Source organism: Paralichthys olivaceus, chromosome 15 (genome assembly GCF_024713975.1).
Source record: "Paralichthys olivaceus isolate ysfri-2021 chromosome 15, ASM2471397v2, whole genome shotgun sequence".
Classification (NCBI taxonomy): domain Eukaryota; kingdom Metazoa; phylum Chordata; class Actinopteri; order Pleuronectiformes; family Paralichthyidae; genus Paralichthys; species Paralichthys olivaceus.
In genome coordinates this window covers 3,066,985-3,094,212 of record NC_091107.1, presented here as the reverse complement: position 1 = coordinate 3,094,212, position 27,228 = coordinate 3,066,985, and the positions used below count along the sequence as shown (strand labels likewise).

The 27,228-nt window shown below is 41.5% G+C and overlaps 1 protein-coding gene across 6 annotated transcripts in view; it reads left to right on the top strand.

Moving 5' to 3' along the window:
- cadm1a (cell adhesion molecule 1a) overlaps positions 1-27,228 on the top strand; it is a 309,896-nt gene that overhangs the window by 237,725 nt on the left and 44,943 nt on the right. For all 6 annotated transcript variants that reach the window (XM_069509992.1, XM_069509991.1, XM_069509994.1 and 3 more), the window contains 5 exons: positions 3,361-3,507; positions 12,421-12,573; positions 13,349-13,486; positions 19,074-19,232; positions 23,789-23,885. In XM_069509992.1, the coding sequence (XP_069366093.1) occupies positions 3,361-3,507; positions 12,421-12,573; positions 13,349-13,486; positions 19,074-19,232; positions 23,789-23,885 (694 nt within the window). The remainder of the gene's footprint in view (positions 1-3,360; positions 3,508-12,420; positions 12,574-13,348; positions 13,487-19,073; positions 19,233-23,788; positions 23,886-27,228) is intronic.

The window sequence follows — 27,228 nt, the reverse complement described above, 5'->3', positions numbered from 1 at the left end:
TCACGCGTCAGTCTACACTCAAGGGCGGATATTTCACTTCACTGTTGAGGGCAACAATAAATGCAAAAGTCTCAAGAACAATTCCTCAAGGGGATCCCAAGGGTGCCACCAAGAGTACTTCAACCAGAACCTCTGAAGCCATGCAGCTGTAGTGGCACAGGGCCTCATTAGGAGGCCCCCCCCCCCCCCCCCCCCGCCTCACCTTGGTGCCCAAGTGCCTTGCACCAGACTCCCCTGTTCCTAATTTCCACCTGAGTCTAAACTCCCATCGTGTTTATCTCCTTGAAGAACCGTGTGACTCGACATCAGCTCATGGTGAAAATGTCACGCGGGTCATTATCAATCGACAGTCGGTAGCTCAGTAATAAAACTCTTCTAATAGTCTTTGGCCTTTCTTCTTCTTCACCCTGGTCCTCTGGCGTACGACCCCTTTAAGATATTCATGCCCCCCCCCCCCCCCCCAAAAACAAAAAAAAAACCCATTTTGAAAATAAATAAAAAAAGAAAACTTCAGATTCTAACAGCCTTCGCACACCACGATGTCAGAAGTGCTTTTCTGCAACACCTCTGACAGTGTCCTCGGAGGCCACAGCACATGGTTGTTGTTGGCCATTAATTAGCCCCCCCGCCTCCCCATACCATCTTCCAGCATGTCAGAGTTGTTTATTTAGCACAACAGGAACAATTATGTAGCTGACAAGGCAGCAACCGTTTGAAGTCCTTCCTACTACCTTCACTGGTTTACAACACAACCAAGCAGACACCACGCAGCGCCCCGCTGCTGCCTTGTAACCTTCAGTGGATGCCTTGAAATGCACTTTGTAGTATGTTAGCACATTATCATAACCAGATGTCCACCCCGCTGCCCACCTTTGCACATCTTTGAAAAATGAGGCTCGGTCTTGAATATTAAAGACAGCGAGGTTCATTTATTTAGGGCTGCATTCGGGCCACCGAGGGATGCTGATTTGAATCTCGTTCGTTAAGCTGTCTATCCTTATCTGTCAGCATCAGAGGATGCAATTTCTCTCTTCTCGCCTCATCCTCCTTGTCTCCTAAATGGCAGGGATATTTAGAGGTGCTTGACAACTGAGGCATGCAAATTAGCGGTTGATGTTTCCTGTGTTCTTTTGGTTTATTTCGCTTCTCGCCCCCGTGTCCACCCCTGAGTCGCTCCTTTTTAGCCTCTCTGAGAAGATGATGTTTTTGTCAGGCTGTTTTTATAAATGCAAATGTAAACGGTGATTATAACGACGTTATGCCTTTTTCCAAGTTTTCTCTCAGCCGGGTACACGTTGTCCATCTCAGATTACACAAGATCTGGCTCAATAATTGCCTGATGTGATGTAAGTGTTGTATAAAGTTTTTTTTTTTCCATCATGTACCAGTGTGTCCTTGTCACACAGTATGTGTTTCTTTCTTTGGTTAGTTCATCATCATCTATTGCATGGGTGCTGATGTAATTAGTGGGACCCCCCCCCCCACCCTCCGGCCCTTGCTGTCTGATCAATTTCAAGATTTTTTGGTCGTATCGCTTTGATTGACAGGAAATCTTGAAATTGGGAGAGAGAGCGTAGAAGACACAGCAGCTAAGTGTCAGATCGGAGCCGAATCTTCAGCCACTGCAGGAGAACTCACGCTGAGCCTTTCAAAATGTCCGTTGTGCTGTTCTGTTACAATCCTGGAGGTGTGTAGCTGCTGGACTTGGTTTTGATGAGATGTTGACCAGCACTCAGGTTACTGCAGACCACAGTGGTTGTATCTCAGGAGCAGGTTGTCCATCAGCCAAAGGGTGGGTGGTTCGATATCCGGTTTCTCCAGTCCACATGTAAAAGTATCCTTGGGCAAGGCACCGCCTGACTGCTTGTCCTGCAGTGTGAAAACAGTGTGTGATAGAAATAGTGCAGTGTAAAGAAGCGGTGTATGAATTTGTGAGTGAATGGGTTAACTTGTACTGTAAAGTACTTTGATAAGACTAGAAAAGCCCCGAATAAAAACAGTGTAACAAGAAGTTTTTCGTCCGAACGTGACACAAGTAGCATTTGTTGCTTTCAAAAACTTTTTCATCTTTCTATCTTTCCTTGTGTGTCTGTGTGTGAGGGCTTGTGTATCTCACCATCATGGAAATGGAAAACGCCATCAGCCTCGACTGGCAGGCTGCCTGGCGATGCTTCTGTAGCGATCATTTAAAATAAGCCAAAAGCCACTCGAGCCTCACCACCGGCCACAACAATGATGCTACCCCAAAGCAAAGACTGTGATGTTATTACTGCAGTTTTTCAAATCAAAGTAGCACAAAGCTCGAAAGAATCCATTTTTCATTCTTCAGGCAGAGATATTGTTTGTGAAACAAGGAAGTACAGCAATCTTAAGTGGCGGCTGATGAGCGATGATGGCTGTGACCAGTGTTTCTGAGCCCACAGGCTCGTTGAACACTTTCCCAGGTCACTCGCTTCTGTTTATTCCAATGGAAACACATCAAGGGGTTTTAATGCGCCGCCTGTTTTTTTGTCGCCACTCATCAATTATTTCAAAATACAATAAAGGAGGATTAGAGGGTAACTGATCTCTATATTATGGAAGAAACAAACAACAAATGAAGACATACGATGATGATATGTTCCCTGTTTCATTAACCTCTTTTGTCAGGCCCCAGCTCAAAAAGGGCAAATTAAAAGTGTAAATCTCTGCAACTACAGAGTCAAAATGAAGAATATTGGTTTCAGTTCAATGGCAGCAAATGTGAGATTTTTGCAGACATGTAAGCTTCCACATAGATGAGGAGGCAGCACCACATAAATAAAAAAAATAACGAATGAAAACAACAAAAGTGTACAGTTTTAGAGTGGATATCCCGATGTCGTAACGCAGCCGTAGCACACAACCTCCAGAAACCCACAGCAAAACATGTGAACGTCACAAATGTCAAATTTTAAGCCAATAAAGTGAAGCAGAGGAAAAGTCTTAGCAGAGATATGTTTGGGTGCAATCTCAAAAATGCTGATTGGTATTCAAGGTATATCATGTGACTCATAAGAAGTGTTTGTCTAATCACTCGAATGAATAAATGCGATCGGATATACATGATTGCTTTTTTTTATATATATTTCTGTCTTTTTTATATCCCTGGATTGAAATACATCATTAAGGCTTTTACTTTACCGGGAAGTTTCTCTCTCTCTCTCATTAATCCCATGTGTTATTAGTACTTTTTACTTTTTACTGTTTATTAACAGACCTGAAAGTCATCGTTAGTCTGTTGCCTGAAAATCACACCTCGCCGCAAGTGTCTTTGCTTCATGTAAATGAATCATACACTGGGGGTAACGTGTGCGTCCTTGTCTTTGTCTCGTTCTGCAGTGGTGAGTCAGAACCTGGTGACGGACAACGTGTCCGTGGTGGAGGGAGACATGGCGATCATCAGCTGTCGGGTGAAGAACAACGACGACTCCGTGATACAGCTGCTCAACCCCAACAGGCAGACCATCTACTTCAGAGACATGAGGCGTGAGTATTGGTTACCGTCGTGTGTCCTGTCATATTTTAATGAAGTGCTGTTCCTGTGGACTTTATGTTTTGTTAAGTAAATTTACTTTGTTTTGACCGGAAGGGAAACACAGACTTCAACCACTGACAGATATTTACTCACAGCTTTTTACTCACAGCCGTCACGAAAGCAACCAATTTCCATCTCAGCTCTAACGTTTACCTTCTTTGCATTTCAACGGTGTAACTTGTCAAAGCGACACGTCAACGTGACCTCGACCGGCTGACGGGAGTGTTATTGTTGTTATGACGTTGTTTTGTTTACCGTAAGTGGTTTAGATTCGGAGTCGGTTTGTTTATTTCACCGGCGGATGTCTGAATACAGGGTCGAGGTGTGTTCCACTCTAGTGACATAAGAAAAGTAGATGAGAATGAGCAGTTTAGGGTTTTGTTAGTGTATGACACCTGCCTGCAGGGAAACGGAAGTGAGAAACTAGGCACAGCTTCCATTCTGGAGTCATGTTCTTCAGGCTCCTGAATCAAAAACATGGTCAACAAATAAACACATTTCAATTTCACAATTAAAGTCCGATGGATAGTGTGATTTTAACCTGGCATCGTGTTACTGGAGGTATAATAACATTTAGTGGGAGGAGAGGTGGACTTCATCTGGGTCGAACTGAATCACGGTTGAGCTCCTTTGCAGAGTGAAAATAAATTTTCAATTCCAGACCAGTTGTAGAAAGTTGAGACAACATGAAGCAAGTGAAGGAAAAAAAAAGAAGAAGAAGAAGCAGATTGTTGTAGTCTTCTCCTCCAATGATATAAAGTTTGAACGGTGACGACAGTTTGCTGGTAGTAATAACATACTGATATCACAGAAGAGTAAACCAGTTCATTCATTTTCACCATTCAAATGAAAAGATTACTTCATTTCTGTTAACTTCATTCAAAAACTTAGGGAACACAATAGCCGAATTAAAAAGGTGACTAAATATTGTTGATTCCCAAACTGCAGATTTTACAGAGTTCAGTCAAAGCTTTTTTGTTTTATTGAAACTAAACCTTATGAATAATAATTCATGTGATTTACAATATGAGTCTAGTGTGAGAGTCTAGATAGAAGAGAGTGATCTTCCTCCACCGTCATGTCCGATGTGATTGATATCTAATGTGTTTAATTATAGTCTGAAGCAGTTTGATGTGATCGGATGACATGGAAATCAATCTCAGTGATGCATTTATTTATCTCAGTTTCCCTGGTTCATTTTGCAGGCAGCTGTAAAATTAGACAGGCGTTTGATAAATTAAAGCAAATATCATAAAACGGGTATTTGAACCAAAGCGTGTGAGTGGAAGCGCCTGTAAATTTGTATAGCATTAATTAATATCCTCTCACATTACTCGCATTTCCAGTGAGCCGCATTGAGTTTGACCCACACGTCTACAGCGAGGTTAGCACAGAACGAGGTTAATGCAATCTACCAAATATGTGAAGCTCTCGCTTTGTCTGATTAAATAAAATCACCTCATATCCCAAAACATTTAGAGCAACATAATGCAGCTATTATAACTTAAAATAACAGCTTCAAATTCATTTTGATGGTTCATTGCCTCTTTTATTCCCACTCGGCGCCTGTTCCCGCTCTATGTAACAATGGTGAGTGGGTACGATCTCCCACAGATCTCAGAAGTGCCCGGCTGAATTAAAGTCAGCGGCTTAAACTCGAGGAAACAGGTTCAGCAAACTCGAGAGTAATGTCGAACTGTGGATCAGTTAAAAAACAGCTGCACGTCATTAAGAAATACGGTGGCACCCAGTAGAGCGCATACCTGCGCCAAGGCCGAAAAATATGATTGAAATATAAAAGAAAAAAAGATTTGTTTCTCATAAAACGTCGTGATAATCAGAGAATACCCTATATTCCAATTTAATGTGTAATTCCCAACCAGGAACTTGGTTGCGTAGAATATACCAACTAGCGTAGAATATACCAACTAGAGTTTCACCATCTGATCTTGCTCTCCACATCCTGTCACCACGTTTCATGGTCATCCCTCCTGCGATTTTTTTTTGAAGCATCACGCTCACAATCATACAAACCAATTACTTTGAAAGGAACAAAATTGAAGTTCATGAAATGACAGAATGCACTAGAACTGCTTTTAGTGGGAATGAAGTACAAACTAACAGTCAGGTGACAGTTTTCAAAGCACTCCATCCTCTCGGTCTCGTTACCCTCTCGCTCTCCCCATCTCGCGCACACAAACATAATCCACCTCTGTGGATTTGAGACAGAGATGGCAGTTGTGCTATTCTGAGGGGGGCCACGGGTGTTTGGAGGCTGCCTGGTGGAGGCCATGTCATAATGAAGCAGTGCAGCTGCGGCGAAGATGCCTGGGAGGGATCACAGGAGATCAAAGACTCCTCCGTCAAAGAAGAACACCTTGCCCTTGACAGCCGGCTTGTGGGAGTCAGCTCACCGCGGCTCGGCACAACAGCAGATAAATACCAAGATAAATACCAAACCCTCACACAGAACCGTGCCCTTGAATAGTATGTAGAAGTTGTGTTTGTAAGGCGGTGTATGTGACTGAGGAGGGGGCGGTGAGTGTGAATGAGTGCCTGACACTCACCTTGCGGGAGGTTGGGGAGTCTCCAAGGATTAGAACGCTCAAAGTGAACTACTACATCACGAGTGCACGCAGAGTATGTGATTTCCTAACTGAAGGAACAGGTCAAAACATGAGATATGTTCTGTGACTGCACAGCGAACAGCAGTTTTAGATGTGTCATGGGTGTTAAAAGGGGTTTAGGATGGGAAACCGCGGAAAAGTGGAGTGCACACCTCCACCGGCAGTCCCCTCAGATTCAGTCAAGCTTCACAACATTTCACAAACTCACAGATGTCAGTTCCCTAAATGTGATTGAATTTTCTTTAATGAATTATTGTGGTGAAAATGTTGCCACTTGATCCACATCCGCACCAATGTGGGTATCTCGGCCTCCTGTCGGGCCACAGACACGACCCCATGACCTTAAAGATCATAAAGGTATCTGTGATATATGGTAGACATAATATGAAAGGTAAGCATGGTTTGGTTTGGGTATATACAGCGCACAGGGTCTAACTCCCCCCCTGATGCTTTTCATTTCCAGCTTGTACTCACCTTTAAATCTGCGTATTAGTTTATTATATTGTTCAACTGGAAGCAGTTAGAAGCAAGAATTAGATGCCACATAATTATGATTATAACCAAAGATCTATTACAACATCGGGTAAGGCTCGTGTCATGTGAACAAATGAGATGAGCTGCAACAATTTCATTTTAATTTGAAATAAAAACAGAGCATTGCTTTCTCTGCTCAAACTCTCTCTCTGCTTTCAAATTAGATGCTGGAGAATGTGTTAAGTGCCAGTGTGTGGGAGCGGGGTCAGATACACATCCTCCAACACACACACACACACACAAACGCTAACACACACACAGAAGGTCAGACTCGGAGAGCAGCGAGAGGAATGGTAGCAAAACGGTAAACAGCAGCCAAAATAACTGCACGTCGGTGGTAAAGCCGCTCACTGTGTGTTAAAAAGAAGTCAACGTGTATGAATGTTTGTCGTCAGGCACGACAACGAACACAGCTGGAGTCTGATGGATTGATTATAATGTTTCTCGGAGTGATTAAACGCAGACTCACCGTAGAAGTAATAACATTTCTCTCATATTTAAAACACAACCGAAACGGCTCTTTGCTGTGAAACATGAAATGACAGAATGACGACCATTTGACACGAGGCAGAAATTCAAGCGATGGCGAAACTTTCGAGGAGAGACCCGCGTTTACGACACAGCCACGATCGCCTCTTTAAGAGCTACATCATCACAGCGTGCATTACATTAGCTACATTGTTATCTACGTTGTCCTCCACTGTCTACATGTTGTCAGAAACCATCAATGCTGCTCTGCCCCCTGGTGGATGTATTGCTGATCAACCAAGGACACATGGACGTATTTGGCTATCAACGGTTACATCGTTTGAAACGGACAAATCTCTTTCCCGCATGAAGCATCGAACGCGACTGTTCAGGTTCCCACGAAGTTTGACTGGGCTGAAGATCACCGTCCGTGAACTTCTGGGAAAAGACAAACGTGAAGCTTTCGTACAAATAGTTTTTCGCTGTTTAAAAACCAGCGTGCACAGAGACGCTGATGTTGCGCCCATTCACAGGCAGAACACACAGCTGCTGGGTCGTAGCTCAAATTGCCATATGTCTGAAATATATTATTGTCATTTACCCGTTCACTTTAGGACATGGTTCAACTTTGAAAAGCTCTTATTATGCCCATGAGAAGTTTTGCTTTACCCCGGTATTATCAGTTAATGAATAAATCAGGTACCGTGGTAAAATATTTTAACATAACATCACCCCAGGTTTTTTAAACTGCACTGCGACATATCTTCTAGGATCATTTCTTAAGTAAGGAGCTTCTTTTTTTTTTTTTAAATCCTCCTGGATTGACTGAATTTCCATTGGCTAACTAAAACAGCCTGCGTTTAGCTCCCAACAATGTTTGGCCTTGTAGCATGAATAAGGTTGATGAACAAAGATGCTCACTCCCTGTGCAGCCTTTACACCAGAGACTGTTAACAGACCTCAGATCTCTTCTGCTCATCGAGATAAAACGGTTAACTTGCTTTTCTCGATGGTTTCATGTACGTAGGGGCCACTTTAGCCTCCTTATTCCTTTATGAGGTTGGAAAGGTTAAATTTATCTCAACCCACTAGGGACAGGTTAATTGTCAACTGGGAACTCACCGGTTTACGACGTCTAACTCTGAGGCAGAACTATTTATTCTGCATTTTTCTTTAGCTTGGCTAAAACATTTTTTTTTTTTTAATATGCAGCTTTTTCAATGAGCTTCTGCTGCTGAAAACCTTTCACAAATCAAAACAATGAGCTAGAAAGGTTTAAAGCTAAATTAGTTAATTGCATTCATTTTGCTTTTGTTAGTGTGTAATTAAAGTTAATAGTAAAAATAGTCAAGGAACAAATTTACACAAATGCGATATGAATGATCATGTCCTAATGTGAGTTGTACACAATTAGAAATATTGGCATCATGAAGCCAGAAATGATGATATGAATAAAGCTCATCGTAATCAGTGCCAAACATAAAACAATAAAACTAAATAAATTATGACAACAGGTAGTTTTATGAGTCTGAAAATGGAGGGAGAGAAAAGCCCCCACGAGTTTCACCATTTATTGCTAAATGCTCCCATACTCTGGATTTAGGCGGCGCCTCGGCAGTGATTTGGAAGCCTGGACTTCACGGCGAGTGGGGGGGAGGATGGTTGTAAGAGTGTAATTACCCCCGCCCCACCCCATCTCACTCACTCTGACACCCAATAATAAAACTTTGATGTGCTCCTCTCAAAAAGTAGCGGCAGCCACTAATCACAATTGATTGCAGCCACTTAGCCGAGGCGCTCTCATCATCTCCTGCTCCCTCGAAAATGGGAGTCATCCTCGGCTGGGCTTGAGGAGAAAACTATTTAAATGAAATGCAGAGAAAGAATGAAGATGAATCAAGAGAAGGAAAAGGAGAGGAAAAAAAAACAAGATAAATTAAAAACCCCTTAAGTGAAAATGGGAAGAGAAGATGATGGAAAGATGCATTGATCCCGATACTCTTTCATTTTGTTTTTAAGGGTTATTTCCACCGCACATCTCGGCCACTTTGACTTTCACCTTTACAGGCAGTTACATTTCCACGCAGAGATCACGGTGGTGTGATGAGCGACGGTTTGAGTTTTCACAGGATATTTGGAAACATATATATCCTTCGTTTCCTGATAATTTCTCCTGCATTTGAATGTGATTTCTGGCTCTTTATGATCAAAACATAAACATCTCTGAGAAACTGAGAAACTGAAAGGGGGAGGAAATGTGGTTCAGCATCATCCATTGGTATTAGTTAGTATTTTACACTGGCCATGGATTCGCTTGTCAGAGGAATTCATTTTATTAGTGATGATAGTGCGGTATGATTTGATATGGGCCATTGTTCCAGTATTACCTGGTCCCGTGCAAACATTAAACAATGGGCTTTTATCTCCTCCAGTAAATCTTGATAGATTGACAGAGTTAGTGGCTGTAATCATCCCTCCTCATCGTCAATAGAGCGATTCCTTTATAGAGTCCCTGTAAAAGTTAAGAGACAGAATCCATAGTACTGCTAATAGGCAAAAATCCAACTGCCGAGAATCACAAGTCACAATAATCGAAGATACCCACCCAGTCTGAACGATGGAGACACTTTGGTTGTGTCATGGAGATCAGATCGTAAAGTGTGTTCAGCTTTCTCTAAATTGTTTCGGTCCGTGTACGACACGTGTTCTAATGTTTCACTGTCTTCAACATTGAGAACATGGAACGTGTGCTGGTTCAGTTTCCTTCTCTTTGGACACTGGAGCACATTCACTGCATAATAAACCACAGAGTTCCGTAATCTGCGTGACCAGTGACTCTTCACTGCACTTTTAAATAGGATGAGAGAAGTTGAACTTTCACTTTGTCAGCGACTTCACAGACTCTCCTTGGCTGTTCTTCAGCTGCTGCACCGTCTTATCGCTGCTTTTAAATTAGCTGCGTCGCCATCAGCTGTAAAAACCGACAAATCAGATGCTTTACTGCCTTTCGGAGTTTGGACGGACTCCTCTTGTCCACAGACCTGACTATCTATCACCTTTGTCAGGCATCTGCCATGTCCTTCTCACAGTATCAGATATCAGGACAAGAGAAAAACAGAGCGAGAGAAGCATCGAGCTAAAGGTCACGCTCTTTTTTTTTTTTCTTGTGTCCTAAGTACACAAAGAGAAGCAGTGAATTGAGGTTTCCATTGTAATGTGACACAGAAGAATTATTTACCTGATTGAAAACCATTGAAAACATTCAAAGATATTGAGAACATTTTTTAAAAAACACACATTTAGAATTTTGGAATCATTAAAATACATTCAAAAACATGGAAAAACTTTGGAAAAGCATTCAAACAAAACATTGAAAGTTAAATTAAAAACATTAAAACCTTCCAAACATTCAGAAAGCTGTCCAAAGGGCTCTGTGTGGCAATGTGCAGTTTTGTGCTGATGACACCGATGTTTGACATCTCGTCACAAACCAGGTCACATCCAGTAATCGGCTATTTTAGGTGACATTCAAAGCACTTTTATTAATTTAAACCTCACTCGCAGAAAAACTTAAAAGCTAGTGTCCTTGAAGCTCTCGATTCTCTCCCTGTGTTCACTGGAGTTTTAATTGAAACGGTGCAGCATGATAAATACTTGAATTATAAATAATTCAACTAGAATTCTTGCTGGGAGACGTGTCTGTTCTGGCCGTTGTCTGTTTCCTCTTAAATAACAGAAAAACCACGGTGATTAATTAAATGGTCGCATTTCTGCCACTGCCCTCAAACCATTGGATGCCGTTCACCTCGGGGCCCTGAGAGCGCGTCTGTGTGGAGAGCAGAAAACAGACAGAACACCTTCAATGCATTTGTATACCGCAGCGTCGCTATGTTCAAATTTAGGAACATTTAATTTGATTTAATCATCAGGATTAGAGGCTGACCTCCCATTTTAATGAGGCCTAACAAGGCTTGTGAATGAGCTACACTAATTAAGGCCATATTGTTCATGTACCACACTCACAGAATCACTGTGCTCAGACAAAGGAAAGTTTTTTTCATTTTTGGTTTCAGGGGGTTTGGCCTTAAAAGAGCGTGGATGGAAGTCGAGATGGATTTTTGGATGCAGATGTCTTTCTGTTTTGTTCCTGGATGTGATGACAAAAGGCCTCGTTTCCAGTATCACTCGCAGTGTCTCTGATGTTCTTGTTTAATGATGCACAAAATTAATTGTGGTCATTAGTATTCTTGCTCCTCGCTTGCTGTCTCTGCAGTGAGTTACATTTCTACCGCTTAACATTTGGGGCAGGTGACCGCATTCAGCTGCACAATAATGATAACGATGTAACCCCGCAGTGATTCCATCTCATTGTTTGTTTTGCGGGTTTTCTGCGTCTCCGTGTTTAAAGCTTTGAGTTTTTACATTTTTAAAGAAAAAGAAAAGTCGAGCTGTAGAGGAGAGAGTGCGGAGTGCGACGAGCCCCCAGTTGCTGTCAGTCAGAGCTGAATTTATCAGCATATCTGAGGGGGGGGGGGGGACGGGGGACGGGTCTGCTTTCATCTTAAGCACATGTTGTCAGTCTACATTACAGCTGATAGAGTGTGCTAAGGTAGGTGGGCAAACAAGGTTAGGCAAGATGAAAGTGGCTACAGATGAGGAAGAGACAGGATTTATGGATTTTTCCTCGTCGTCCTCAGTCGGCCAAGGTTGCGGCCTCCGTTAATACATGTCATGTTGTTAGCATGCGCGCCGCGTGTTAAACAAACCGCTGTGAATCGTCTTGTGCTTTCATTCTCTGTTTTTTTTTTATTGCTGCATGTTTTGTTGGACCTGTGATTGATTGTCGACTAATTACTTTTTTCAACCTCTCTGGAAAGTTCTTTGAATCAAGCTTGACGTTGTGATGCACCTGACACAAAAACGTCTGGTGACATATTTGTCCACGGGATTGTGGAAATTTGTCTTCGCTGATGGGAAACTGAATTTCTTTGTTTTATACAGTACGTGTTGCTCTGACAACAAAAAAGCAATTTGCTGACATCCCTCTGGGCTGCAAGACCTTTTTTATTTCTCAGGTTTCATCTGATGCTTGAGTACAAAACAAACTTCACAGTTGGTTTGAAGCGTTTGATTTAACAGTAATTTTAAAGAAAAGTCTTATGTACCATATGGATACAGTATATGTACTTTCTGAGTGTGTAAATGTACCTTCTCATGTGTTTTCTTCTCCCTCAGCACTGAAAGACGCTCGCTTTCAGCTGGTGAACTTCTCAGACAATGAGCTGCGGGTGTCACTGTCTAATGTCTCGCTGTCAGACGAGGGTCGATATGTTTGCCAGCTCTACACGGATCCCCCGCAGGAAGCCTACGCTGACATCACTGTGCTAAGTAGCTACAATAGCAACACACACACACACACACACATTCAGTGTTATTGTAGCAGGGAGGTGAAGCTTGCTAATCAGCCTTTAGACTGTGGAAAACAACACACAGTCACATGTTGAGCACCATGGTCGACAGCTCACTGTGAAAACTGCCAGGAACTCTGACAGCAACAACAGTGAAGCAGTGAAATCCAGGAACATTGTTTATTTCACATGTTCAGTAAATCCAAACAGTTTAAACTCATATCAGCGACGTGTGGGAGGCCTGACGTGTCATCGATCACATGTAAACTCTTGAAATACATGTATGCAAATGACTGACTGATTAATGAGTAATATGTATTTAAATATAAATGACTTTCCTGCTGCAACAATACTTACATACTGTATACGGTGAACGTCTTTAAATCATTCATTTCTTTATTATCTGTGTGTTTTGTTGTTTATAAATCTAAATATCATGATAATATGATATCACAGTGTCTCTTACACATTTCATTTCGCTCATCATGTTCCCGTTTTCATTTATTTATTATTATAAATTATATATTATTTATATAAGATGTATATAATTATAAAAAAAAAAAACCAATGCTAGCATAACAAGCTAATTCACAAAAAAGAATTGTTCTGCATCTTTTGAATTCTCGTCTGACCGATACTTACCTATAAACCTATAAATTCTTCATCTTCAGTGCTTCAGCTCTGTTTATTCAGCATATAGAGCTAAAGGTTGAGCCCGACCACAATCTATGTTTGGTTTGTGTCTCCTGCTGCAGTTCCTCCAGGTAACCCCATCATCGAGGCCCGGGATGAGGTCCTGAGTGAGGGCAACGAGACAGAGATGACCTGCACTGCCATGAGCAGTAAGCCCGCCGCCACCATCAGATGGATGAAGGGAGATAAGGAGCTTCCAGGTAGGTGGGCTCCACACGTAACGAGACAGGCACACAATCATCAGACAGGTATTCTGTACAAAGAGACACCTCTGATTGACACAAAAAAACACTGTGTTACATGAACCAGAGTGAAAGGGACTTGATGTGTCGCCTCGAAAAAAAAGAAACCAAATCTTCCTGCCTCCACTTTTCCTCTCGCTTTGACAAAACATGGAACCGTGAATAAATTCCACATGAAAGCTCACTTGCAAACAAAAGAAGGAAAACAATGCACCACATGCCTTCAGATATTCTGATTGTTGATCCTGCTCACACATACAATTAAAAGCAAATTCCCCTTTTTTAAGCCACAATAAACCCATAATGCTATTCACCTGTTAACACCCCCACGGTGCAGAATGAAAAGGACATGAATCAGCTGCATATTCAAAGTGTAGAAGTCAGAAGAAAAATCTTAAAGGAGTTTGTGAAGAAATGTGATCGTGAACGTTTAAACGAGATGAAACCAAAAACACTGATCATTGACCTCCCTGCCTGCAAACAGGGTCAAAATCAAACCTCAGCATTTTTAAGTTATTTTAATGTGATAGATAATATTCAGTTAGTCGTGTTAGTCATGCAGCTGCAGCTTTGCACATTCTCCCTCTAAAGTGTTGCCAAATTCCACCTTTTGCATTCATGCATTGCGTCTTTAAGGTTCATATAAATTAACCATTTTTGGGGACTGCCTTCCCACTTCTCTGTGCCGGCTCTCCGTATTTAGTGCTTGAATCAATGCCAGTGCTTTTTAAATTGAGCTGTGGCTTTGAATAGTTTCCATTAAAGCAGTGTGGATGTGCAGTGGCACTGTGACAACTTTCATGCCTTCATCAAAGGTAGCTGGGCTTCAGAAGTGTGAGCGGAGCTCAGGGGTGAACAGGCCTCCTGCCAGGCAGCTCCACCTCAGAACCCAGACAGCAAGCTTTGTAAAGACTGTGAAACAAAGGTCCTAATCACAAGCTGTGTTGACGGCCCTGAGCAGCTTCACCTCGACGCTGCACCGCAGTACACCCGTAGTGGTCAGCTCACATCCAAGAATGTTCCAGTGTGCCGAGGTCAGGAACTTGTAACGGTGAAATGACGGGTGACATTTGGTTAAACGGGCGGACATGTCTGCAGACCGCGTACACAGGCAAATACTGGCATCGGGTAACGGCTGTGAGGATTAAAGAGCCAGTTTCACTCATGCTCCTAAATAGACATAGCAGGCATTTAAAGGTGCAGTGTGTAGAATTTAGTGACATCTAGTGGTGAAGTGTCATGTTGCAGCTGAACACCCCCCACCTCACCCTCTCCCTCCAAACATGAAAAAGAACCTGAAATCTTACACACTGGAGCTTTAAGGTATGAAAGTATTACAATTGGGCAAATGCTCAACGGGACAGCTGCAGAAACTGACTTGAATGAACATTTTATCTGTTGAGGTGTATTATTGTTCCTTTTTGTCTTTCACAATATTACTTTCTTTGAAATTTGCTCTAAAATCTATATTTGGCCATGAAATCAGGTTTCTCTTGCAGAAATCATTCTTTTACGCTGAGAGTAGCACAACCCTCTTGTTTTGCAAGTATTTTTAAGTGTTCTTAAGTTTTCTGTGAATTTATTCGATTTACATAGTTTCTTCCCTGAACTTTCAAAATCTCTTTGACTGAACTTTCAAATGATGCTGAATTGCTTTTTTAACAGGAAAATTATTTCTATAAAGCTAAACACTCCTCAACCCCCCGCCCATGCTCCTGCCCCACACTTGTGAACAATGAGCTGCTGGTTACAGAAGAGACTCTTTGCCGTCGCACAATTGCTGGATGCATTTTTTATTTTATTTTTTTTACACAATACTCTGGGGTACTTCACAGCTCACCTGTCACAACACTACATCTGGAGCATTTGATTTGATCCACTTCTGCCTCAAACAAAGACGAGACTTCATCGTTTGTGATTCTACGTTCCTGTGTTCTTTATTTTTGTTGTTTCATCAACACCAGGTTTGTTGATTCAGTCAAACTATTTGGTTGTCCAGGTTAATGTCCATGTCTGCAGTCAACTGTACGAAGTGACTCCACAGGTTCTTGAGTTGACTGAGCAGCAGATTGTGAAAGTGAATCCTGCTGGTGCTGAAAATGTTAAAGACACTAGAGTGAAAGGAAATGAAAGATGAGAAGACAAAGAATGGCTCAGGGTGCCAGAACACACCAGGGCAGAATTCCTTAAATTGCCTTTGGCCGTGGCTCCTTGGCTGGTAAATGTATTTCAAATTAAAGCTTCTCCGAATTTTACTTAATTACCCAAAGGGATAATCAGGATCTCTTCATCGTTCATCAATGTAAAGTAATTTAAATTAAACCATCTCTCAGACAAATTACCTTACTTTTATCTCTTTCTCTTATTAGCTCTCTCCGATTTTTAACAATTTATTGCTAACACATGCCCCAACACTGATGTCTCCAGCTCTAAAGCTTAGGCTGCAGTGAAAGTCATGAAAAATGGAGAATCCAGTAATGTGGGTCATTTCCTTTCTGATCCGTTACGACGAAAGAAAGGAAGACAGGTGATAAAAAAAAAAGAATCCAGGAGATAGGGCACTTCATTGACTGACAGGAACCAGAACAGCCATTAGCCTCAAGTCTTATGAGACAACCACTGGGTGATTCCAATACGCTGCTCCTACCCACACAGGAAGACTCCAAAATGGATAAAATAATAATTTGGGGAAATTGATAGGAGTGGAGAGACGTACATTTTATTTAACTCGGGCAGCCGTCATGTAGCGTCAAACTTTGTCCTTAATTATTTGAGCACACACCAGTTGAGCCATAGGCTACAAGTAGAAAAGGTTCGGTGGAGGAACCAACCCAGGGTGAGAATGTGATTTCTTTACGGAGTGTTGGTTCGTTGACTCCTGGCGTATCCTGACGTGCCGATGTGAGTCTACTCAGTACGACGCTGCATCTCAACACACATTTTGATTTGAACAGAGCCCTTCATGTTCCCATTTCAGGCCCTTTGCATGCATCTGAAGCCTCTTGTGGTATTTATTCATGACAACCTGTTCCTTTACTCGATGCAAGTCACACGGGTTCGCTTTCCCAGCATTCAAAGGGACGGCTGTCACCACGGTGACGGTATCGGCTGAGCGGCAGTAAGTGAGTGGGTAGAATGCTCCCTCCAATGAGGATCCAGTTTTTAACCTTGTCAACACGTCGGTATTAAGACAACGGGTTTCATACGATCCAGTTAACTCCCAGGGTTGAGTTCGGAATATTCATTTCACTGTTTCATCAAAGCATTATTAGTGTTATCAGAAGAGAGGCAACGTATAGCTGATTATTGTTGTTGTTGTGTTTTGCTCATTAAGCTAACTTCGACAGAGCTGACGATCAGGACCACACGTTATTAACTCATATCGTTATTCATTATCTTGGTTTATTACCACAGTGTTAGTACACGACTTGTGTTATCCAGGACAGGGTGACATGTTGACGCAGACCCACACACCTGGATCACTCCCACGTTACCATTTACCAGTGTGTATCGTACAGTAACGAGCCAAACCGAAAACCTTGCAGAGGTTTGTGTGTTTGATCAGAGTCAGAGCTGCAGTGGTGGGTGGAGATAGGGGGGTGGGGTACTTTGCATATATATATACTGTATATATAGAAATATTAAATGGGGCAAATGTTTAGAGTTACATTCAAACCATTTTCAGGCCATTAAAGGATTTTTTCATTGAAAAAACTTCTAAATAGGTAATTTGGATGAACAGAGAGGAGTTTAATCAATGCCAGGAGAGGAATAATGGATGCAGCAATGTTCACATTAAGACAAATTTTCTCCTGTCCCAGCATTTCTCTTTGTAGACTCTTCCACTTTGCTGCTTCCAGTATTTGTTTTATTGATGTGACACAAACACACAACAGACTGTTCGGAAGTAGGACAAAGGGATAAAAATAATCAATCTCTCTTTGCGACTGTGCCGTGCAGAGCTGTCTGCAGCTATCCGTCTTATTTTGGATGACTGAGATTAGGTATCCTCTTCATTGCATCTGAGAACATATTGTCTGATATTACACAGCAGCGACTAATCAGAGGAGGGCAACTCTGTGGCCCTCAGATGTGGCAGAGCTGTGTAAAAAAAGGTGACTACACAACAATCCCGGCTTCATAAAGCCTAATGAATCACAGTTCCACAGTTGTCTCCGACATATTCAGCTGATTCACCTTCTTTCACCATTCTCGAGGACACTTTCTCCTCCACTCCTCGTGTTTTGTAGGGTCAGTGGAAGAAGGACATTGTCCTTGCACTCAGAAAATGAGTCGTCTTTGTCAGGGCATAATATTCTTTAAGCCTCTTTTCCCAGATCCAAAGGTTTTATCATTATTATTTTGTAAAGTAAAACTTGGAGGGTCGACCCTTCAACTCTGGAGTATTTAACAAAGTGCTCCCCGCGGAACCAAGGATGCAATAAATTAAGTGTCAGCTCAAGTTAGGGACAAATACAAAATATTAACTAAGGCTATGATATTTTCAAAAGCATGTTCTTTGCCAATCCAGTCTGAACGGCTGCAGCTTAGTTTTAATTATATGACTAGAAAACAAACACTTAAAATAAATGTGACCTTAAAGCAGGAAGCCACCGAAGCAGTTATATTAGCAGAGACACATTAACGATTAGGACACAGTTAGTGTTAGTGTTTTTAGTTCACGAACTGAAGACAACACAGATATGATATCAGGAACTGTGGGTTCATAGAAATAATGTTGGTGTATTGACAACCACTGTTACTTTACAGCAACGAGAGGTCGGGGGTCACATCCAGCAGCTGGAGTTGTTTTCCCCCTGGTGCTCCAGTGTTCTCACTGTCTGCAGACATACATGTTGGGTCAATAGGAGACTTTAGTGTAAGTGTCCACCTTGTTAAAGCCTGACAACCTGATCAGGTTGTTCTGCACCTGTTGCCCGGTGACCCCGCACAGGATAAGTGACCATAGACGATGGATGGACTCGAAACTAGAGAACCGTATATCGGGTTGTTTATGGCTCATGGGAGGAGAACCTCAAGTATGTGAGAGAAGAAGAACCCATGTGGATATCAGCCAAACTACATGGTACATTCCCAACAATGACTGGAAGTAGTTCCTTTCACTGTGAAGGAGTAGTTCCACACAAACCTGAGCGATCGGTGATGATTGCATTTTGAAATTGTACTAATTTCAATCGGGTTTCTTGCAGAGGTGAAGTAAACACTTGTGTTTAATGAGTGAAACGCTGAAGCCCTTTCCTTTGAGTCCCAAACCCTGCAGAGAAAATTTCTAAAGAAATCTGATTTTGCTGTTATTTGTTGACTCATTGCACAACAGGGTCGGTGACTGCAGGTGAAGGTTTAGACTCCAATTGAGTTTAATGTTTCATCAACAATCTTTACCTCAGAGATTTTGCTCCTTTACCTGAGTCATTGCACAGCGGGTCTTACTCCACCACAGTTTATACACCGTCTGCTCATTCAAATGTTATCTTGAAGGCAAGGTGCACCCGTGTTTGAGTCTCCTTGTTTCTGTTTTCTACAGGCAAGCCCAAAGTTGAGCTGACCTACGACAAGATGTACACAGTCACCAGCCGCCTCACATTCACTGTGAGTAAGGAGGACGACGGTGCTCCTGTGATCTGCATCGTGGACCATCCAGCAGTCAAGGACTTCCAAGCACAAAAATACCTCGAGGTGCAGTGTAAGTATTTCTGCTCGGAAATAACCAAGAAGTAACGTCAAGTGTTTTTACTCTGGACAGGTAAGACTGTTCCATCCCCATTAATTCAATTTGCTGCCTTCACCCAAACTTTTCGTAGGGAAATCATCTCCACTCACAGGTTATAATGAGTAAAATGAGAAAATTGTACTGCAACAAAGCAGATTCTTCCTTTTTTCCACAATTTCTAACATTGTCATGTGAGAAAATAAAAGTACGTGATGAATAAAAAAGTGGAAGAGAATAAAAGAGCAGATAAACAACTTCAAAGAAACAAAGTAATGATAGATTTATTGTTAGTCTTTGTAATAATGTTTTACCATTGTTAACATCTGTCATCACTATTACAATCTGAGTTACCGTTGCAGCTGGTTTGCTGTTAAAGGACATCTTTCTATTTTTATCTTCTTGTCCTCAAAGAATTGTCTGAAATCATTTGTCATATTTAAAACTAAGAAATCTAAAAATACTGGAGCGGTGCCTGTGTGGACTGGGCTGTTTGTTTGGCCTGCGGGGACGCTGGTTGCAGCTTCTCTCTCTCTCACCACGAGTTTACAACATGAAGAGGTGAGAGACGGAGGCCCTCTGCTTTAATTTATTCCAGTTTTTTTTAGCAATTATCTCCGATAGTTTTGAGCAGGATCACGCAAACAACAACAATCTCCTGTGACTGGTTCGGCGCTGCCCGCTGCAGGTGTGTTTTCAGAGGGTCGATATTACTGTTCATTAGTTAGTTAAGTGAGTAATGTGTAAAAGATAACTGATAAAAGTTCAAGTAACTAACTTTCAGCTACTCCAGCCATGTGGGGGATGGTGTTTTGTTTTTTTTAGGTCTTTTTGATTGATGCTTAATGATAACGTTCAGGTATCTTAACCCTCTGTAAACTTATATCTTTGGCCTTTCACTTGTCTCGGAGTTCTATTGAAAAATATAAAACTCCTTTGTTGAAATCTGACCTTTCCCTGTGAGAGCGAGAGCGAGAGATCAGCTCATCTACGGAGGCAGCGTGGCATTTTGTTGGCCTCCGATGACGGCGTGCTCACATGGACCTCCGGGCTCTGTGCCTCGCTGCTTCACGCTGCTGCCGTCACACTCGGCGCGTTTTGTAACGGGCAGCGAACAGGCGTCACCAGTCCTGCAGTCCACCTTCTGTCTGATCTCTTTACTGCGCAGCTTGATATCACACTCGCATGTCGACTGATGCCCGTCATTGTTCGTGCGTCTGTTCGTTTAAGCCTCTTCAATCTTATGTGCGCGTCATTTCCAAAGGAAAACCTAGAGAGCAGCAACAACACTTAGAAACAGACTAGAAATTAATTATATATATTGTTTATTTTGATGATTTTTAAATTCAGATCACTGCCCACATGTTTTATTGTAATCCAAAGGGCACCGGTATATTTATATCTAGTAATGTTGTTTGAGAGAAAGCATAAATGTCAGTCCTGTGTATTGCTCAAATATTGACGCTGGTCTTATTTACCTCATCTGCAGAAGGTAACAGGCCTTTATTTAAAGCTGCTTTGCATCAGAGGCAGTTCTTTGTTTCTAATTCCCTCTGTTTGATAAGGATAATTGGTAATTTTCAAAGGAAGCTGAGTTTTTAATTTGTTCCACCTTTTTGTCACTGCATCATGCTGTTAATGAGAACTTGACCTTTCCTGTACGCATTTCAAATTAAAAGACCTGGAATGTTTCAGTGGATTAACAGGGCTTTTATTGTGCAACATGGTACATCACTGTTAGCTCCACTTGGCTGAGATATTAACACGCGTACCTACGGAGACAGAAATAGGACAATAACACATTAGATGAGTAATCTACAACAACAAAGCCTGTAATTAAAGTGGTAGAAATGTCCTGCACTTTATAAGACATGTACCAGGAGAGGATGGTCTTTGTTCATTTATTTTAATTGACTACAGGTCTTTATTTGAGGTATTAATATTGCTCAGTTGTTACAGCATTTACTGGCAACATAAACATGAATAGAACTAGAAAGTCACACAGAACGTACAGATACCTCGGGCAGGGGTAACGTCACATCTCGCTGTGTAAAGAAAAAATCTGAATCTGCAAATTTAATATCACAGACTTTTCCGTAGTTCTTGTTTCTTCAGGTCACTTTCACAGTCTCAGAAAGAAAAGCTGCTACCGGCATCACCACAGGCCGAAACAACAGACACTGCACCAGTATGTTTAAATATATATTGATTCATATAGAAATAATAATAACCATATTTACAGCTCCTTTATACTCGTATTTCTGTGATGCTGTTTGATTACATTTCCAAGGTACGTCCACAGTTTTTGTCCTTTTCCATGATATCTGTATATAACATCTAAAGTCTCCTCCAGCTCTGTGTTTTCATTTCCAGTCTCTATATTATCAACATTATATGATTTATATCTCATAGGGGCTGAATTGACGAGCGTGGTTTCAGTAACAGACAAGCGTCCTGTTGTGAATGCTTTGGGGCGAATTCTACTGTACTGTTGCACCCCTGCTGAACACGGGCTCCGTGGTTATTTCCCTATAATTAGCACCAAATGACATTGTCCTTTTCACGAACCTTTCCGTTTGCATATCTGTTTCCTTTTTAGGAAATTACAAACGACAGGGCCTGTAAAATAAAGCCTACATTTTCTATTTCTACAATGAGAGTGAAGTTTAATTACTGATTACTGAGATAGATGAGGACGAGGCGATAGACGATTCCCACTGAATCACTGTGTGGGCAATTTGTGAGCGCAATGGAAGCACATTGTGTCGTAAGAAGAAGCTTTAAAAAAAAAAAAAAAAAAAAGGCCCATTGTTAGGGGACAGCATAATTAAATAAGCCTGTAATGTCTGTGTGTATAAACAGAGTAGAAGTAGCTCTGCTCTGTTGCCTGGTTGTTTACCCTTAAGGTCAGCTGGCAGATGGATCATGCCGTCCTGAGTGCTCATGAGGTGAGACACGCAATAAAGCAGATAATTCAGTCGGCATAATGATAACGGTCCTCTTGCATATGGGGAGACACTATTTCATTTCCACTTAAGACGCAGTATCCAGCTCCGGTGAGGCAGTTTGTGTTTTTTCTATCGAGCGGGGACGAGACAGCTCCACCATAACTACTTGAGACTATCAAAACAACCTACAGACGCCAGGCATCCTTCATGTTTATGGCTCCAAGATGACAAGGTCAGACGACGTCTTGAACAAAGGAGAAGGTCGCAGGCTGCCATGTAGGGCCTGCAGTAGAAACAAAACCAAAGGGTTGCTGTCTAAACCCGTGCATGCCCGATGAGCGTGAGACTTGGCTTATCGCCCGTGTGCTGTCCATCACCGAGGCGGAGAGCCGACCACTGACAGGGTGTGATTTAGACAGATGGATGGCCAGACATGTGCTGTTTGTTGCCGAGAAGGTCGGACAGCACTGTGGAACTTCACCGCGGGCTTTGAAATCATAACTCACGGCCGATCCCGCCGTCTGCGGGCTGATTAAAAATGCTGCAGCAAATTGTGCATTTGGGCCATAAAACTGGGGAAAGAACAGGAATAATTCATATCAGGAATTATAGAAAAGTGTGATTACACCATTTGAACTCAGCCATTCATCTAGTGTGACGTGACTCACGTCGAGAAGTTTTTATCGGCGGCATCTAATCAAGGAAAACCGCTATAACTATATAACATCTCGGAGTAAACAAGCTCGGACACTTTTACGTAATGTATTGCGAGAAATTAGGGCTGGATAAACACTAAATTTCAATATACTGTATATTGATATATATATATATCGGTTATGCTTTGTGTAAACAGAGTGAGGAGGTAATACACATGACTGACTGACCTCAGATTTCATTTATTTTGTTGTTTATGACATAAGAGTTTAAAACCACAGTCTTCAGGAGCGAAACTCTTTAAACGTAACATAATATGGCTTTTATTGTGATTATCAATATCGAGTGATATCTTTGATATCTTGATAGAATTTCTGTGCAGTAGCGATTGAGGGACGGAGTCGTGGTATCGAGGTCTGACCGATGCACATATCATCAAGTAACTCATTTAAATTTCAGGGCATATAGAAAACTCAATATTGAGTTTTCTATATGAAACACGTTATTATAATAAATAATACAATAATACATGTTTCAGAGTTGTAAGTCAGTTCAGAGCTTCTGTAGCTCTTTCTTCTTTCGTAATCTTATTTCACTACACTGAATTCAATCCAAGATGATGAATTGAATAAAACATAAGATTTGTGTCCGTAATAATAACGGATCATCCCTCACACCAAGACGAGGAGGGCTTTGATAACACCAGCAACAGTCAATGGATCTGGAACAAGAGAAATTCTCGGCAGCGACTGTCAAAGCTTAGCAATTATTTGTCAAAACAACATTCTTACATTTTCGCTCCAGCTGCTTCAGCGGCATCGTCTCCTTTGTGTTGTAACTTTATCAGGTAACAACCCCTGCCCCTCCCTCTCTCTCTCCCTCTTTCTTTCTCTCTCTCTCTCTCTCCCCCTCTCCCTTTCTCCCTTTCAGACAAACCGGAGGTCAAGATTGTGGTGGAATTTCCTCAGGGGCTGACCAGGGAAGGAGAGAACTTGGAGTTGACATGTCAGGCCAAAGGCAAACCCCAGTATGTTGTACACACACACACACACGCACACACACACACACAGAAACACACACATTTTAACCAATTAAAAAAGTCCACAGGGAGGGAAAGCAGACCTACCTGCTCACAGATGCACATTTCTATATTCATGCACATATCTCCACTGTATTCCTCGGTGTGTGTGTGCATCTGCCTCATTGCAGTTTTGACTCTGTCCTTGTGCTACTGAGGAGAGGTTGAACTTTAGCAGCAGCAGCAGCACGACGGTTCAGTCGCTTCAAAAGGAAGCGTAAACATGCACATCTCACATTTCCAATATTTAGACTGAAAAGATAAACTGTTCACCTCTTGCCACTTCCTCTCCTGCCCATAGGATGCTAGCATCCTGTTGAACCTTCACAAGCTGTTACCACTGTAAAAAGGTATTTACCTCTGCAGGAGAGAGAGGTTATGTTTTCAGCCCCGTCTGTTTTCAAGCAAAATTACACAAAAACAACTCGATGGATTTCCACAAAACCTGGTGGAAGGACCGAGGATGAGTCGTGAAAGAAGCCGTGAAATTTTGATGCAGAATTTCTTTCCATTCTTTAACATTTTCATTGATTAGGTTCATACAGAACACCAGAATTTGTTTAGGTGACCGAGCGTGTGAGACCTTGTGCAGCTTGGTTAAATTTGAGGGGATCGTTAGGCCTCGGTGGAAGTACGAATGCTCTAGTAATAAATAATATTAGACCCTGAAAGAACGTAAAATGTAGAAAAACAGACAGAATATAACTCACTGTTCAACTTGACGACTTCAGAATTGCTCGCAGTTAAATTTAATAAAAACGTAAGGCTACCTTATGGTAGTGCTCATTCTAAACTGAGCATTTTCTGCACTCTGTCACGAGCAGTGCCGCTGACATTCTTCATAATGTCAGAGCTGAATCATCCTCTGACAACCATAAGAACTTTTTATTCTATTTTTACGGGAAACAGATAATATCAAACTGTTTATAGCCCAGCTGCTCAGAGAGCATCTGTGGCCTCTCACACTCGATAGAATATATTGCCGCTGTCTCCAGATGGTGTTGAGTGAGACAATAGATGAACAGAACTCTACAGTATCCTCTGTACTTCCAACGTGTCACTGATACATTAACAAGAGAAGTTTTTCTTGTAGTTCAACCTCGTGTGAACTTTTGACTTGGTTTATTTGTCTCACGGCTGTTTCATGTAAAACCAGTGATCGGTTCTTAGTCTCTCTCAGTAACAGCTGATGCAAGTAACTGTTTAAGATCATTTAACTGGAGCTTCTGACGTGAGAGAAGGAATTTAAATGTGTTTGAAAACCACCACATCATGTACAGTATGTCAAACAGGACTTTCCTGGTTTCTATTTTCTTTATCTGTAGCCCATGTAGTATGTGGTGTACCTCAAGGCTCCATCGTTGGGCCTCTGTTGTTTGTTTTATTTCTATATGAAGGATATTTCGGAGCAAAACACAAAGACAGCAGTACGTGTGATAAATTCCTTGTTACACCCAAAAGGTTAACACCCCAATGCCAAACATCAAGGACTCTTATGTTCGACAGCTAAATGAAAATGAATAAAAAAAATATTATACTTGGCTCTCGGTCCATCCCCATTAATGAAACCTTGATTTTTGACTTTTTTTACATCAATATTCCAATTCATATTTCCCCCAGTTGAGAAACTCACGATATTGTGATTCTCATGAATGAACATTACATTTCTAAATGTCACATTAAAGATAATACTAGTTTCTATTTCTCAGCTACCACCTCTCAAATCAAACCCTATGAATTTATGATAGGAATTTATTAACTTCTTGCTCTGACTGCTTCCTAGTCTAGGTTGAAGAATGTTTCTTTTGAGCCCATGGGCGTTACAATCCCTCTAACATACTGTCAAAACAAGACAGATCATTGTGTTGTTGGCTCATGAACATTTCATTTAATTTAACATGTGACAGACAAGTGATGGGGACAGATACAGGTGGTTGCTGAGATCACTTCTCATCGGCACATGGAGTTCAGCTGATGGATAAACGGGCTGCATTGTTACAAGAGCTTCCTGACCAGGAGAAAACTGCGTCTGCAACTGTGACGAATGTCACTGAAAGACCTGAGGCCGAACTATTCTGAAGGACCATTGCCGGATACGTAATCACATAATTGAGCGGCTGCTATTTTCTTTCTCCAGGACTTTGAAAATGAACATTCGAAACCGGCCTGTAATTATGAAATACATGAGAATTACCGTGTGATATTTTGAGCTGGTGTTTAATTATCACTGTTTTATAGGCGGAAGGCAGAGCAGAGAGGGGAATTAATAATAGCGGAGTGAGGCCTAATATCTGGTGGGTACAAATTTAGCCGCATGTCAGTTCAGGTGTGAACAGAGTGTCCTTTTTTGTGATGAGTGCTAATTTTCTGGAAGCGAGACTTTGTCAGGTTGAAAGAGTATGTTGATGGACTGACTGGTTGATTTTTTTTGATTAAAGTTTGATTATTTGTTGTACAATCGTCATTTAATTTTAGCCTTCGCCTTTATCTCTGTTATCTCGATGATTTGAAAATGTCTGACTCCAGCATCAGAAAACTCTCGGCTGTCACTCATCCTGCTGTTTTTCCAGATGTGTCTGCGTCGGTAAACGCAGGTGTTGGTTTGTTGAGATGACAGGTCTTTGAATTGAGATGTAATGGAGTGCAAATGAAGCCATTACAACGAGCAGGGGTGAGTAAAGGTGCGAGAGCGAGACAAACCATCCAAACATCAATACAGTTGGTGTTGTTGGTATCAATCACATTAGTGTGTTGATGAGGCCGTTCAAACATGAACTGAAGAAAATAATCAGTAGATGAAGCTCTGAATATTAGATTAGAATCATTATTGTGATGAACTCTTGGGATTTCTTTTCTGAGTGCAAGTCAATTCAAATATTGTGATAAATGACAATCATCCATTAAAACCCAGTGTTCAGATGTCGGTTTGATAGTCTAGTAGCAGTTCATTAATTCAAACAATATTACTTTTCATATTGAGCATTTTTTCTATAGACGTTTTGCTTGTTTTATCATATATCAAATGTTATTGTAGCCTATATTTTTTAGTTTTTCTAGTTCTTTAAGTTCCTGTTGTTATCTTTCTCCTTGGACGAACAGTACTTTATTTGCACTTTCATATTTCTACTTAATATGTTTATTGTGCATCGGACACAATTCCTCTGAGACAGGATTGTTCTCTGCCACCATCCATACCTGCATTATCTATTTCTTCAGGGAAGCTTCCTCTTGCAGGACTTTGAATTGACTTTAAACTTGACCCAAACTTAAACTCAATCCAAAATTTAATCTC